This window comes from Diospyros lotus, chromosome 10, assembly GCF_014633365.1.
Source record: "Diospyros lotus cultivar Yz01 chromosome 10, ASM1463336v1, whole genome shotgun sequence".
NCBI classification, from domain to species: domain Eukaryota; kingdom Viridiplantae; phylum Streptophyta; class Magnoliopsida; order Ericales; family Ebenaceae; genus Diospyros; species Diospyros lotus.
Genome location: NC_068347.1, coordinates 5,110,593 through 5,126,774, shown reverse-complemented (window position 1 = coordinate 5,126,774; position 16,182 = coordinate 5,110,593). Strand labels below are relative to the sequence as shown.

General features: G+C 33.2%; 3 protein-coding genes across 5 annotated transcripts; all 3 read right to left on the bottom strand.

Annotated features, from left to right (window-relative positions):
• Positions 1 to 4,405: 4,405 nt before the first annotated feature.
• LOC127810983 (uncharacterized) lies at positions 4,406 to 7,723 on the bottom strand. Of its 3 annotated transcripts, none has more exons than XM_052350637.1 (5): positions 7,518 to 7,723; positions 7,058 to 7,277; positions 6,809 to 6,957; positions 4,655 to 4,713; positions 4,406 to 4,567 (listed from the first exon to the last, which is right to left on the bottom strand). In XM_052350637.1, exons 2-3 carry the CDS (start codon positions 7,247 to 7,249, stop codon positions 6,823 to 6,825), a joined length of 327 nt encoding a protein of 108 aa, XP_052206597.1. In that variant the 5' UTR covers positions 7,250 to 7,277; positions 7,518 to 7,723; the 3' UTR covers positions 4,406 to 4,567; positions 4,655 to 4,713; positions 6,809 to 6,822. The 3 variants fall into 3 exon arrangements, with proteins under 3 accessions (XP_052206597.1, XP_052206596.1, XP_052206595.1); XM_052350636.1 differs by having other exon boundaries at positions 4,406 to 4,583; positions 4,615 to 4,713; positions 7,058 to 7,272; positions 7,518 to 7,722; XM_052350635.1 differs by having other exon boundaries at positions 4,406 to 4,583; positions 4,615 to 4,713; positions 7,518 to 7,719.
• Positions 7,724 to 10,459: 2,736 nt separating this feature from the next.
• Positions 10,460 to 11,948, bottom strand: LOC127812076 (uclacyanin 1-like). The gene is made up of 2 exons (XM_052352389.1): positions 11,740 to 11,948; positions 10,460 to 11,272 (listed from the first exon to the last, which is right to left on the bottom strand). The coding sequence occupies exons 1-2, from the start codon at positions 11,906 to 11,908 to the stop codon at positions 10,551 to 10,553; spliced, it is 891 nt and encodes a 296-aa protein (XP_052208349.1). The 5' UTR covers positions 11,909 to 11,948; the 3' UTR covers positions 10,460 to 10,550.
• Positions 11,949 to 14,191: 2,243 nt separating this feature from the next.
• Positions 14,192 to 15,218, bottom strand: LOC127811846 (cysteine-rich repeat secretory protein 38-like). Its single transcript, XM_052352033.1, has one exon. The coding sequence runs from the start codon at positions 15,204 to 15,206 to the stop codon at positions 14,478 to 14,480; it is 729 nt and encodes a 242-aa protein (XP_052207993.1). The 5' UTR covers positions 15,207 to 15,218; the 3' UTR covers positions 14,192 to 14,477.
• Between the last annotated feature and the right edge of the window lie 964 nt (positions 15,219 to 16,182).

Below are 16,182 nucleotides of genomic sequence, written 5' to 3'. Positions count from 1 at the left end.
GTGCATAAATCCTTAAATATATTATATTTTTAGATTCCAAATGAATTGTCAAATTAATTCTCTATGAAAGACATTACAAAAGTAGAGGGAATAACATTTTTTTTATCTAAATAATTACACCTTATTAAGTCATCTTGTCTCATATGCCTACTTTTGTGATTTAGCTTGTAAAATTATTTTCTAAATTTTTAATCATATTGATTTTGTGATTTAGCTTGTAAAATTATTTTCTAAATTTTTAATCATATTGATTTTCACACTAAGATAGCATTTGTTAAAATGAGTAAAATAAAATTATATCAAGATAAAATTGAGAATGTAGCGTTTGTTGGAATGCTTTTTAAATTAAGATATAAAATGATTAAGATAAAATTGAGAAGCATGCTATGATTTTTAGTAAATTGTTTATTAAATTTTTTAAAATGCATTGGAGGACATATATATTATTTTTTCTTATCTAAGGTCTAAGATATATTTATCTTAAAATGGGGGAGATATATGCATATCTAAAAAATGATAGATAAAAAGTCACGTGACTTCTTTTTCAATGATCGTCAGATAAGTTTAACAAACACATTCAAAATGATAAAAATCTGAAATAGAGAGAGAGATTGATTTTGAAATGGTTTTGTTGACGTGTACCTTTACACAAAACTTTAATAAATATTGTTTAAGTGTTTGTCTTTTAAGGTTTTGAACTTAAATCCTACTTTGAATAAGTTTTGAAAATGTTCTAAAATTGTATTCCAAGTGGTGTGGATGATCCAAAAGTTTTGATCAATAATCATTTGAGTCCATTCTAGCTAATTCATATATGGTATCAGGTTTTGGACATGTTAAACTAAGTCTTTTGGAATTCAAAGTTTTGATCTTAAATCATTTTTGAAAATAGATTTAAACTTGTTCTTTAAAATCATGAAATCTTCTAAAATCCAAATATTGTTAAGGTTTTTAAAAGACAAATAAAATAACTTCAAAATATAAGAAAAATCAATTAAACATTGAATCCAAAAAAAAATTGTCAACTTATTTTTCTAAACTATGGACTAGTTCTTTAGAATTGTCGAGTAATTCTAAAAACAAGTCAACTAATTTAATGACTTCATTCTGAATCAATGTTTCAAGATCAAAATAATCGATTGGATTTTTATTCTTCTTTGAAATTGTCAAGTGGTTATTCAAGATTGTTGATCGGTCATTAAAATTGTTAATCGACTACTATGCATATTCTCAGTTATTTGCTGTCGACTATTTCTATAAACTTAACAGTTAAAACTTTTACCAAACTGTCGAATGATTTTATAAATCTATTGATTGATTTTTTTTTAATTTTTTAAATAAATTGTTGATTGCATTATGAAAAGTATCAACCATTTCCATTGAGAAATTTTCTAATGACTAGCTTTTTAGTGTCTAAAAATTACAAATTTGACCTCCAATGACTATATTAAGTGAAGAGAGGTCAAAAGCTATAAATATCCAGCAGTTTGAATTTGAGTTGCACAAGAGAGATGAAGAGAAGATTGTGGTAAAACTTTTAAGTTTTACAAATTCTCTATTCATTGAACTTTCACTAGTTACACTATCATTCTCTCTTATACAAGGCTTGTTTCTTTCTTTGTAATTTTCATTTTTAACCTTCTTCTTGTTATAATTTAATAGTCATGTTTTTGAGAGTTGTACTTGTATTCTATAAGAAAGTTTTCCTAGTGGGAACAGTTAGAAGATTAGCCCTCAAAACATAGATTGAGCGGTCGGATAAATAATATGTCGATATCAATTTAATGAGTTGCGAGTTCGATCATCGCTCTACGCATGGGCCAAAAATCTAACTTGCGATTTACTTCCCCTAACATAATTAAGAGCACGAATGCCAGGTAGGGGTCGTGCAAGGGCAGTCATCCCAAGAACTAGAAGACTAGCAATATATCTAGTGATTGTATTGGATTGTGGTTTGCAATCCTATTTGTATTTTATTAATGAATTTGAAAATCTCTAGTAAGAGCTAAAGTAACAGATGTAAGTTCGAAATAGTCGACTCTAAAATCTTGTTATCCCTTGTGCATTTATATTTTCTCAAAACTTTTTATAGCATTACACTTTAATTGTTATATTTCCTACATTCTCCTTATCTCTTATATTAAATAATTGATATACTCCACTATTAATTCTAGATTTCATCTTATCATTCATGGCTTATAGCCACATAGCTTCAAGATATGTCACTAATTTTAGAATATCCATAGAACTTGAAATATTATCTCTTATATAGACGTCACAATCATCTGCATTGGCAAAACACTTTGTCTTGTTGATCTTCTTTTTAAAAGGATTACAAATTTTCACCTTAGCTTGTCTTGTTGATCTTCTTTTTAAAAGGATTACAAATTTTCACCTTAGCTAGACAACCCTATACTCTTAAATAGGTGAGCTTGTGTTTTCTATTAGTCTATAGCTCAAGGTGTTTTAGGAACAATTTTAATCACTTCACCCCAAAGGAAATTAAGTAGATTGAAACGACTCATCATGTCATTAAGAGTGTCATTAAGGGTATAACTGCACCTTGTGTAACATCATTCTACTCAAAACTACCAAGAAAAATTCTTGAAAGCTAGACAGATTTACAAACAGGCTTACAGAATGGGAGAGAAAAGACTAAAATGTTCTCGTCCACATTGTATTGCACTTTTTTCAATGTAATGTGGGCGAGGGTATTTTAATCTTTTAATCCTTATTCTGTAAGCTTATCTGTCAACTTATCTGACCCTGTAGAAGAACTCAACTACCAAACATAGTGTACTATGCAACAATCTCATATTCTTGTAAGTATTTGGTGAACAATTTGATATGTTACCCAAAATATCCATACCATAATATTCTCACCTACAATTAAACCTCACAATTTTAATGACCATTCTTAATTATTTCTTAATCTCAATCTTGAATTTCTTGACTCATTCAATTTCTCATTTAGCAAATGAATGTTTCCATAAAAGAAAAAATCATCAATGAATGTGATAAAATACTTGTTACCACATAATGTAGCAAAATATGATCTCCACTAATGTCTACGTGAATGATTTTCAAAAGGCTTGAACTATGAGTTACCATCTCTTCTTAGTGTTGGTTAATTTACCCCTATTACAATAAACACAAATTTTCATTGTCTATATTAGATGGAGATAAAAACGTGGCAAGTTTCAAGGTGTTTTCTCTTTCGTCAAATCTTCTCACTTGTTAAAGTTTAACTTTGATGATCAAACTCAATTAGTTCATCCATCCAACTCACAATTTAAGCATCCAACACAACTACTATCCTATTCAACTAAGCCAAACTCGATCGATCGGTTCCTATTTTTACAATAATGTTACTTTTGACCCAAAAATAACCAAATTATCCTCCATATAAATTGATAAAATGTTATAAAATCACAAATTATTACAAAATCATAATCAAATCATATAAAAATTATTATATATTATCACGTGTAATACAAATTTTTAAGAAATTTATTAATTAAAAATCAAAAATTATTATACCAAACCTAATATATGTTACAATTTTTCTGAAAGTACAACTAATTAAACTTCTTAAAAATTATTATTATTATTAGCCATTTTAATCATTATAACAATTTATAATTTTTTTTCTTTTGCCAAACACATAATTATATATAACTAACAACTTATAATATATTTTATCCAATCACAAATAAAACCCGAAAGCTTATGAACTCATATGATTGGAGCTAAAAGCCAAAAAAGCAGGGAGGATTAAGAAGATGAGTAAAGCAAGAAGACTGCTTTCTTTTAACAGTTGGGATATCATTTTGCCATGAAAGTTGCTTAGTTACAACCATTCATATTAAAAGGACTGAAATTCTATTTTTGAAAAAAAATTATAAGCACTGTTACCTTTATTTCACCCAAATGAGAAGAGATTAGTCAAATTACAAATGTCAACTGGGTTAGGCGAGTCCAAGAGTAACGAGCCAAGTCTAACTCAACTTGTTATAGTAACCAGCACAACCAAGCTTAAGTCGTTGTATAAAAAAGTAAATACTATTTAATTTTAAAAGTGGAATTTTTTATTTTTTAAACATTAAATAAATAAATATTTTTTCAAAAATAATAATTTTTAAACTAAATTAAAACCAAGTTGGCCCAACGTGCTTCTGCTGGGCTCGACCTGTTCAGACTTGCAACCCAACATCAATCTAACTTGGGTCTGCTCTCAACAGGCTGAAAAGCCAGGCCCGGCCTGGCGTGTATTGGTCCAGCCCATCTCTTAAGGGCCCATGGTCAATCCGGGTCAACCCGACCCAATTGACATCAATGATTTGGATTCGGATGGGTCATCCAAATAAGCATAAAGGCTCATTTTGCCTGCCGCTTCGTCAAATCATTGAAGAAAGAAGTCAATAGTGTCCATATCCAACAGCACAAGCGGACCAAAGACCAATCAACATATGATCATATTCAGATTCTCCATGACCTAGATATTATCGTTAACACATACCATAATATCTAATCTGTTGTTAACTGCTAAAATGTTCCAAAATTTAGCCTGCAATGGACATGGAAAACAATAATTAATAGAACACAAGTGTTTGGTTGAAGAAATGGAGATCTGCATCACTTTTCACCACCTTACCACTTCAACAGCTCCTCCACAAGCGGCAACTGTGTTGCTCATGACATGAGATTTAAATTCTGCAAGCAGGAAATAAGAATAATGTAAAAGTAAAGACTACAACTGCATGGAACTGAAAATGCATACATACTATGCTATCCACACTTAGGCTAGTTATTATGCGTTGACATGAAGTGTAGCAATGCATGTATGGCACAAACGCTACTAGCAGCTTCAGTACTAGAAAATTGGGCTTTTTCCCTCACTTTCATGGCCTGTATTTGCTTCGATATCATGTTGTTTCCAAAGAGATTTCACTGTGAGAAAGAAAAATTGCACCAGCACAAAAAGAGGGCTACCCATATTCAAAAACTGTCAGTTTTTGAAGTACTAACAGAAAGCCTTGCATCACAATTTTTGTTTCAGTTGAAGTTGTTGCCACACGTTAATGATTGCCTTTCCAATGTGCTAGCATTGTGCTGAAGCAAAATAAAGTTGGTGCTCTATCCAAAAACAGTGCCGTTTCAGGTAAGAGGAAGCCTTAATATCTCATTCCTTTCCTGTTTCCCCTCTTTCTTTCTTCTCCAGATCCGGCTGTGTACGGTGTGTGTATATATTGGGTATTTGAATGTCTGAATATTTTCCTGTTTAAGATGGGATTTGTTGGAGATGAGAAAAATGAACTTCAGAAAACTGGTAACAAAGATATTGTTGCTGCCATCATGAGTTGAACAGCACACTCGGTTATGGTTATTTCCTTTCTACATTTCAATCATTCTTGCATTCGGTTTGTAGTTTAGCATGATGAAAATGGAATGCTTTGTTTCTCTTTTTACTAACCATTTTCTTTCCTGAAACCCGTTGGGGTCAGCTAGTAAGAGGGTTGGACTCAAATCAGTATTTGCTAGGATACTACAAATTAGAGGGAATTGGAATTGTGTAAGCTTTTGATGCGTTAGACCTTTGTCTGCTTGGAGGAAGTTCTATTCTTTCGGTGCCAAGATAATCAGGCAAATTTTGCAAAAGTGGAGATCAAGCATTCAAGCCCTCCTTGACCAATAAAAATTGATCACAGTTAAAGAACCTATTAATACCTGTGCCAGAAATGGAAAGGATAAAAATTCATGTATTGAGTCTAAGGGATGCTAGCAACGCCCTCTTAAACATTCTTTTTTACCACTCTCCCCCTGATGCTGCCACCCCACCGTCACTGGGGTTATTTTTTGGTAAAAAGCCATTATCATTAAAATTTTTGAAGCACAAAAACAACCCCAGTTATGGTGAGGTGGTAGCATCACGAAGAGAGTGTTTGAGTGAATAGTGTAGCCAATATAAAAAGAGCATGATGCTTTTGCACATTTTTGTATCCACATATAAAGTTTGCACAATAAAAAAAAAAAAAAAAGGTGGGTCCAATCCACAAGACAATACAAAAACAGTGCTACAGTCAGCTTGCACAAAAACCTTTTGCTGCCCTGCCGTTAACTGTAACACCACAGGACCTCACACAAAATACTAGCTAAAATTAATTCTTGAATTCTTAGGAAAAAAGTAAAATAGATTACAGAGGGAATTGAATCGTGGTAAATTGCCCTTCTTTAGACTCTTGACACATTCACTAGATTAGAAGTCTCATATTTCATAAATTTGATCCAAATCAATCACAGACACTCACTTGGCTAACACTGCATAATAGCAATTCTAATCTGCTTTAGTACCATTCGTGACAACATGAGCTATTCACTGAAAACATCAACTAAAATAAACTTAAAACTCTAGAATGAAGTAATTTACCCAACACATTCCCAATTAACTATCAATTGGAGAATTGGGAATGACACAACCATTAACAAACCCACATTGCTAACGCATTCTTTTTGGTTCAGTGATTGAACTTTTGCATAAGCCAAAACACTCCTAGGAGTGAAATTGTCTTGATAGCAAAAAGAGCTACTTTATTTTTATAAACCAAGCAATCAACTACTTCACAGAATCGTCTAGACGTCAACAGTTTGAAAAAAGTTCCGGTTATCTGATCCTTCAACTGTCAGCTGTGATTTGGATGGCATGCTCAAAGGGCATGAAGAGATTGGTTTTTCCTAGCTTTCAATGTCTGAATTTTAGTTAGTGAGATGAGCCCTAGTATGTCAAAATACATAAGGTAAGGAAACTAACCTCAGTAGAACAGGTCACTTTGAAACTTCAGTTGCATTAGCAGAGAGGTGGCTCACAACCAATGGGGGGCGTAAAGCTTGGTGGATTGCCTGTTTCTGTTTGCGAGCTTTATACATCTCTTCAGTCTCAACGACAACCAATCTCTTTACCTAGATGGATATCCAGAAAAAAAAAAAAAAAAAAAACATGTACTATAACCAGAAAATAGAATAAAATTCTCATGATATCATTGCAAAGTTGTCTGAAAACCTGTTGAAGCATTCCTCTAACAGTAGGAGTGTTCCATCTCATAACAGTACGATTACACTTTCGGAGACGCAATGCTTCCAACGTACGCCTATGAAGCCTCCTGGTTCCTGGAATGCCCCTGACCAAGGTTATGTATAGGTTGGGACTCCATGCAATAGGAACACATGCTTTATAGGCCTTAAACGCATTCATTTCTTCTAATTATATGGCCAAACCTACACTGATCAGTAAAACATAAGAGTTAGAGGAACAGTATTAAACCCCATCCCCAACCCCTGCCCAAACAAGCTGGCCGTTTCTGTCGCCGGGCACCGTCCATGGCAGATTCCGACGATCGGAACGGACCATCGAAATCGCCTTGGTCTTGTGACCCGCATACCCAAAAACCAAAACGTTCCGACGGTTGGATCTCACTAGGTCAGAAAATTAATTTTTTTCTAAAAAACTTTTAAGTGCTTACCTTAAATCGGAGAACTCCGATCACCGGCGTCAGGGACGGCAGTCAGTTGGCCGGAGAAGAGAGAAGGACCGCCGGACGAGAGAAAGAGAGGGCGAGCCGACGGCCGCTGCTGCTGGCCGGAGAAGAAGAGGAGACGGAGACGCAGGCGAGAAGGAGAGGGGAACAGGCGCCAGCGGCTGCTAGGGTACCACCCCGCCTCCATTTTATATGTCGACCCGGGCGGGTCGGGTTGATCAGGCATCTGGACATTTTAATCTCCTATGAAACCCTTTCCCCTCTCTCTCTCTCTCTCTCTCTATATATATATATATTATTTATATTGTATATATATAATATATTATTATTCCAATATATATAAGAATAATAATTACATTAATCAGATTTGAATTTATGATATCTACGTAATGACTAATTTGTCAAATAAGTTTACCACTACACCAAAATTCATTTTATTTAACTCTTACCTAAAAAATTTAAAAAGTAAATTTTAAATTTTGGGAGACTTACGACAAAAGAAATAGACTAGAGACTCACTCATAGACCCTTTAATATTTAAGCCAATCTCTCAAATAAAGTATAAAAGTTAATAGAATTATAATTTTTATAGAATTATGAACATACATTTACTAAAGAAAATCTCGTATTTATATGAGAAACAAGATTGATAGGTGGAGGGAGAATCACAATTTCCTATGGACATTTCAGACTCTTTTCTAGATTTATAAGTGCACTAAAAAAAAGTTTGACTCAATCTTCTCAATCTCTCAATCATACTAATCATCGAGTGACTTCTCGACCATATTTGTTCTTTAGCTAAGTCTCTCACTTTAGTTTTTAATGAGTTTCTTGTGGGTCTCTTGCAGATCTCTCACAAATCTCGTGCTAGTCTCTCATGAACCTCTCACTTAAGTCTCTCAATCATTTGAAATGGTGTCCCAATTAATCTAGGTCATCTCTCAATCAACAAAAATGGTGTCCCTCAATCTCAATCATCCCATAACTTCATACTCCTATGAATTGTTTTTATGGATTTTTTTTTCTAATATACTTTTGAATCTCTTTTTTTAGAGTCGGGCCTATCATTTATCACGGATTCACTTTTTCGGACACAACACATATATATGTATCACTTAACTAATTTATTTTATTACATTTAAATTTTCAATTACTAATTAAAAGTAAGTCTAATGCACAAATCTTGAACATAATTGTGTAGCCATTTGCTAATCTTTCCATCTCTCCACTTAGGATTCTATTTTTGTAAAACTTTTAGGAATTCGTAAAGATTGTAAGACTTCATTTAGAATTATAATTTCTTAGGGTCAAGAATATTATAACACCAATCTTAACCAAAATATAATTGCACATTTTAATTAATTATTGCCATTGAATAATGAGATATCAAACATAAGATTTGTAAAGACAATTAATTAGTAGACTAAGTCTTCCCTCATTCTTTTACCCTAATGTCCACAACGAGATAAGTTTACGTTGTCTTAGACCTCGAACCCAAATACCCTAATAGGGTAAGGGTTTTACCCATCCCCTACCCAAGTGAGGTGCAGGGCATGGTCGGGGTGCCCCAAACTTGATCCCTAAGAAGTTAAAAGGTTTTGTTGGTAATGAGGCGAGATCAGGTAGATAAATTACAAAAAAAAGTATGATAAAAAAAAAAAACTAATTCTTACTCTATTTTAATTTTTACTTAATTTTTAATTTTTCATTAAAAACATCCAACTTATGCTTTTAGCCTCTTAAATGGCACTATAACACTATAAGATTATGAGACTATTTACCTTGCCATTTACATTTTATTGCATACAAGACTACTTATTTGGCACAAGTTGTGTTATATCCTTAAATTTATGCAAATGTGAAGTTTATGTTTATTGTACTAAAATCAATTTTTTGACGTACGTGCATATATGATCATATAATTTGTGCATTATGACTTAGTAAATAAATACAATTCATTGTTATCAATAGGGTGATTGGCTTGTTCTTTCCAAACCAAACATCGTAGGTTTACTTAATAAATAATAAATGACAATTATAATTTTGTTTGTTATAATTGGATATAGATAATAAATGCATATTACGTGCTAAATTATGTGTACAAAATTATTTTTAGGGTATCACTAGTTGATTTATCATCTAATTAGGTATATTCAAATATTGTCAACATGTGATCTAAGATCTTCAAATAAAAAAAAAAAAAAGAAGATGGATAATAAGAAGATGATTTTTTTTTTCTAATTTTATGTTTAGAATATGCTTTTGTTGTGAAGTTTGGATTCATTAATTCATTTGAATATTATAATACGAGAGATAAGAATCTGAATTATTAATTCAATTTTTAATTTTCAATGTTACATATGGACAAGATTAATTTAATATAGACCATGTTCTTTTTGCATTACTCTAAATATTTATCGCCTTACCTAGAATACTAAACAGTAAAAATAGTTATTGAATTTTGCACGAAGGTATACAAAAAAAATTATTGAACTTCAATTTGTAACTAAAAGATTACTAAATTTTAATTTAGTATATAATTTTATAATTATTGTCAATTGTTGTTAAAAGAGATTAACCAAATGCTGATATTTTTATACTTTAGTGTAAAGTTTAGTGACCATTTGTGCTATTTAGTCATCCATATTGTTAGCAACGCTAACATCTTGTAGTTATAGAATTATATATTAAATTAAAATTTAATAACTTTTTTACTACAAATTAAATTTTGATCTTTTTATACCTCAGTGCAAACTTTAGTGATTATTTATGCTATTTAGCCTAGAGTTAAAGTAACAAAGTAGGAAAATTCATGGAATAACTTAGATTTAAATAAAAAAAATTCTTAAACTTCCAAGATGATAACTCTAGGTGTTACAAATAGCATGTTTTAACTATAAGAACGCAAATGGAAGCAACACACAACATATGAAATATCAAGATTGACTCATCACTAAACCACTTGATAAAGTGCCATGAGGATAGTATTTTCTATCTTGTCTCTCTCTCAAAGAAGGCTCACAGAGTGTGTAACATCACCATGGTAAAACCAAATCCCACCAAACATTGGATCAAAGCATCAATTCTAGCAGCTGGATATGAGGGAGGAGCAGAATTTTCAAGAGATTTTGCAGAAGGAACAACTCGGAATGACCCATCAGAGCTACCCAGAGGTGACTGAACAGCTCCACTGCCAAGAGTTGGTGAAGATTCAAGAGCATCATCATCGTCCATAGGAGCTGGTGAACTCCTTGGTGCATCTATAGGAGCTGGAGCTGGTGACAGTGTCACTGGCATGAGATCTCCAATTTCAGGCGACGGTGAACATTGAAGAGCATCATCTTCCATAGGAGCTGGTGAACTCCTTGGTGCAAAAGTTCCACTCTTAGACTGAAGAGCATCTATAGGAGCTGGAGCTGGGGCTGGTGACAGTGTCACTGGCGCTAGAGCTCCACTTTCAGGCGACCGCGAAGAGAGAGTGACCGGCGGCATAGACGATGGAGAAGCCAGTGGAGAGTTTTCCGGTGACAGTGCAGAAGCTGCAAGTGTGTGAATCTCAACCTTCATTCCGTGGCTGCAATGACCCATTGTCCCACAGATGAAGTACCTGTTACTAGGAGAAGTGAGAGGAACCACAGTGTTGCCACCAGTATGGCTCTCGAGCGGGTTGCTGCCCCTACAGGCGTCGTAGTCTGTCTTGCTAACTTCTACAACGTCGTGGTTTGGAGGGTAGTTGAAAACTGCAAAACCAAGTCCATTAGTTCCACTTTGCTAAATCTCTGGATGAATAAGAAGAAGAGGGTAATGCTACCGATTTTCGGAGATATAATAAATACATTTTGTTTTCAAAAGAGATGCATTTACTGTTTAGAATCAGGCAATGGGGACAGTAAACATACTAAGCTTGAGCTATGTATGACCAACTCACCAAATTTAAGGATAATCTCCACCCTTCAAAACGAAAAGATTAAGATGATTATTTCTTGAGATATAATAACACTATAAATCATTTGAAATATCACTTGATTTACAATATTTATTGCATCTCCTTTCTAATGTTTAAACATTCGAAGATTAATTTCTAGGCACCATATGAGTTATCATAAGTTCATAAACGGAAATTGTGCTTGGAAGTTGGTGCTTGTGATCGAGTTATAAATCATGTAAGTGATTACTTAATGAAATTAAGACTTGATATGAAACTTACTCAAAGCATCTCCAACCAAAAATGTTTGTAATGAAGCCCATGCATGGAGGTCGGTGCTCGAATCCCAACCCCGGCCGGACCCGCCGACAGTATAACTCGTGGCCGTGGCCGAGTCGACGAGCACGGCGACGGAGACGGCCAAACTCAAGATTGCCTTGACCATTGCCATCCCTCTCTCTCAAGTTAACGTATAGAAGTTCGTTTGTGGGCTTCATGCTGTGCATTTCATTCTCTTTATATATAGAGAGAGAGAGAGAAAGAGAGAGATCGAAAGGGTACGTGGCAATTAATGATAGGCTGATTTTCATTAAAAAATAAAAAATACGTATTTGGGGAGACTAAGGAATATTTGATTAAATTAATGTTTGGATTCCAACTATTCACCTAATTCAATTAACCGGCTCCAACATTGGCATTGCACCATCACAACCACTCCCAACTAATTCAACAAAAATAAATAATATATAATAATATAATATATAATAAATAATTAGCCAACTTATTATTGGCTTTAGTTAAATTCATATTTGTTGTGTTTGAATTATAATTAATGGAATTGAAATTGAAATTTAATTGTACCAAAAAAAAAAAAAAAGGAACTTGATCTAGGTATGGAGACGACTCCATATCTACTAAATCAATATGGGACAAATCAATACCTCATAACTAATTAATTATATGTTGTCACGAGTTAATGATTAAAATAATCTAGTTTTCGTGATTGAGTTTATGACAAAAGTAATCTCATGAAGTAAAAGTAATCTAATATTTTTTTATTTATTTAAATTTTTATGAGGGAACACCCAAAAAAGAAGAATTTATTAAGCTATCATTAAAAAACAACTAATGACATATCACCACGTTTTCTATTGATATGTAGAAGAAAAATGACTTGTCTCTATACCTGACCCAAATCCAATAGAAAAATTAATAGATTTAACTCTTGAATATTAATCCCAAAAGATTCAAGACATATCTAATAGATTTTTGTTATTGAAATTTGTTCCATCGATCAACTATCAAGCTTAATTATAAATCTAAGAGATAACATCAATTGTCTATCTCATTAAGAGTGTATAAAAGATAAAGACCCATCAATAAAGGAATTTAAATTCAACTCACATGGACTCTCTACATATTAAACTTTACTCACTCGAGAATTAGGGTCTAAACCAAAAGACTTAATCACGCCTCCTCGTACAAGTGCTCCTATTAAGACAAATCTTTATGATCGGTTCCAACCACTGTCCATTTTATTTTATTTTTTTTCAACTTTATACTATAAATTAGAAAACATCTTCTTCTTTTTTTGTTGTTTTCTATTTTTTCTTAAAATGAATGCTATAATTTTTCCAAACATAAGGTTAAATTGACTATACATTCTTTAAATTTTTAATTTTTAGTCCAGGTACCACTAGTCATAGCAGCCGGAATCGCCGGAGAACGGACTGCAGTGCCGCTGGCCGCTGCACTAGTGCACCTCCGGCCTCCAGCAGCTCTTGCCAGAGCCGGAGTGCTGCTCGCTGCTAGCTGCCAGCGACGATCACGGCAACTCTTGCCGAACACACGCGCTGCAACACGCCGTTCAGACCTTCTGCCCGTAGGCTCCTCCAACAATCTATCTGTCCGATGGCACTTCTTCTTCTGTCAATAGGCTATCCGATGGCCTCTGCTTCATCTACTGTTTCCTCTTAACTATATATATATACATTAATTTTCATCAAATTATATTAACAAACACCATTGTAATATACATTAATATAAACCTCAAAATCACTTAATATTAAAATTAAAATAAACCCTACAATCAAGTGATTTTGATATTTATGTTAATAACAGAATTTAATGAAAAATCAAAAGAGGAGCTGAATTGTAACAAAAATTAAAATTCAATGGTTGTGGAGATGAAAATTAAAATACAACAATCAATTTATTACCAAAAAAAAATTAATTTATCCTAAGAAAATAAGCATAGATTGACATATGGGTGGAGTGATGTTGATTTAATTTTCTTTTTTCCAATTAATTATTGGGCATTGATCAATAATCAGTCATCATCCCTATATTTTATGGTTGAATACATCTAGTAATACTCTCAATTTATGGTTTATTTGGTATACGTTTTTTAATGGGTTTAAAGTCAAAAAGAATATTTGGGTATTTGGTTATTATTTTATTAGTAATTTTCGAACAAAAAGTTTAGTTTATTTTTAGTCGAAGTTTTTAATTTCTTAAGAAGTTAAAAATGTCTTAATAAGTCGTTTTGTATATTATTCTTCTCCAAATATATATTTTATAAGCAAATTTGTGAAGAATGTTCATAAACTAGATTAAATTTCACTTTAATACATACCAAATGAATCCTTAACCTTACTTTGATAAAATTATCTCGTAATTAGATAGCAATTCGATTATTAACCCTTAACCTTTTGGAGCACCACTAATTATAATATAAATGACATAATAATTCAATTTATAATTCTATTATTAATTATTTCAACAAGATTTAGGCATCCCTATTTCTTACAAGTAAACACACTGCTAATATGGTTCTCTTGAACTTATCTTTAGGGTTTAGGGTACCCTAAACTTATTTTTCTCACTAAGTGAAGTTATATCACTTCGAATCTAATAAGAAAATAACTGTGACAATTACGAGACTCAAACCCGGAAACTTCAGGCTTAACGGCACTACTAGCTACCACACTAAGCCACAACTCGAGCGATAACCCGATTTTTCAAGCATTAACAAAGGGATAAATCTCATATCTGAAGTTGCAGCTGCCACCAACCACTCTCCCTCCTTCTTTTCCATCGCAACAGTCTGGAAGCTCAGCTATGGCATCATCAAGGCACTTCTTACAGTCATTGGCAGACAGATCCCTAGTGCACTGCACCAGTCCATAGAGCTTCATGGACTTCTTGAGCTCCATCTCCCCAGTCGCGTACAGAAGGGTAGTGTTACCAGCTTTGTCAACTAATCCACTTAGCAGATCCTTGGTCTTTCGGTTGAAATACTTGGGGTCCTTCACATCCTGGGTGTTAAACATGTAGAACTTGTTGGCGGTGTCAATCTCCCCAAAGAAGTAAGAGTCTGAGTACTTGTAGAGGCAGTTATCGTACCAGATAATGGCTCCCTTCTTCCTGGGACACCTCTCCCTGATCTCCTTGCTAGCCTCGCGGACGCAGGCCTTGCATGTGGAGCTGGAGGCGTCTCCCCGGCATAGGGCGAGGCCATTGACCTGGTCCCGGCCTTGCCCGGCTGAGCCGAGGCCGAACCCGGTCGGAGGAGCTTTGGCATAGAGAAGGTCAGCCAGGGCCTTCAAATTGGAAGCGAAAGGGCTGTTGGCTGTGTAGTTGGCTTGGTTGAAGCACTTGTGAAAGAGAGGGCCTGTGGAGAGAACAGCGGGGAAGAGAAGGCAGAAAGAGAGCACAAATGGAGCGATCAGCGGCCTTGGGAGAGACATGATTATGGTTTTGTTTTGTACTTCTACTTTGCCCAACAACTATATATATATATATATATATAAACATACATGCATGGCTCCTACCAACTTTTCATTTCTTCATTAATAATATTATTTAATTTATACTAAACAACAATAACGTGACAATTCGAATATCAAACAACATTAACGTGACAATTCGAATATAATGATATGAAACTCATTCTATTAAGTTATTGTGTCGAAAAAATTAAATAAGTAAGGTTCATAATGTCATTATATTTAAATTGTCACATAAATGTTACCCAATATAAATTAAGTAGCGTTACATAAAAAAAACAAAATTCCTATTTAGACATTCATTTATGATATTGGTGTATTAATGTGTTAAAAAGTGTTATAAATAACATTTGAAAACATTATTAAAAGACTAAACGGATCGATAAGTCTAACTTTGACTATTCTGGATTTATTATTGAGTTGTAAATGTTGACTTTGCCAAAGCTTACCTCTAGATCATGTGCGACCAGCAACCAGTTGCATGGATATTACAAAATAATGTTAACACTATTTATATGTTAACTATTCCTCCATTATAATTAGTTTTTGGTCTAAATTTATCTTATTTTTTAAAAAAATTGTGGTTTATCTACTATACAATTTTAACTAAATGAATAAATTTATTACGAGCCAAAATTCGAGACAACTGGATCCTAGGATAGACACAATTGATGTGATTAATTCAAATATAATGATGTAAAACTCATTTTATTAAGTTAATTATTATGTCGAAAGAATTAAATAGGTGAGTCTCATAATATTATTATATTTAAATTATCACATCAGTATTATTAAATATTATAAATTAAGTAATATTACTTAAAAAATTATGATTTCTATTTAGACATTCATTTATGATATTAGTGTATTAATGTGTTAACAAGTGTTATAAATAACATTTGAAAACATTATTAAAAAGTCAAAATGGATAAGTCTA

Excerpts from the sequence above, each read along its gene's own strand:
- LOC127811846 (XM_052352033.1), bottom strand. The coding sequence starts at position 15,206 with ATGTCTCTCCCAAGGCCGCTGATCGCTCCATTTGTGCTCTCTTTCTGC.
- LOC127810983 (XM_052350637.1), bottom strand. The coding sequence starts at position 7,249 with ATGAATGCGTTTAAGGCCTATAAAGCATGTGTTCCTATTGCATGGAGT. Across the intron at positions 6,958-7,057 it reads TTAGAGGAATGCTTCAACAG|GTAAAGAGATTGGTTGTCGT; the intron begins GTTTTCAGACAA and ends ATATCCATCTAG.
- LOC127812076 (XM_052352389.1), bottom strand. The coding sequence starts at position 11,908 with ATGGCAATGGTCAAGGCAATCTTGAGTTTGGCCGTCTCCGTCGCCGTG. Across the intron at positions 11,273-11,739 it reads TTTGGTTGGAGATGCTTTGA|TTTTCAACTACCCTCCAAAC; the intron begins GTAAGTTTCATA and ends TTGGTTTTGCAG.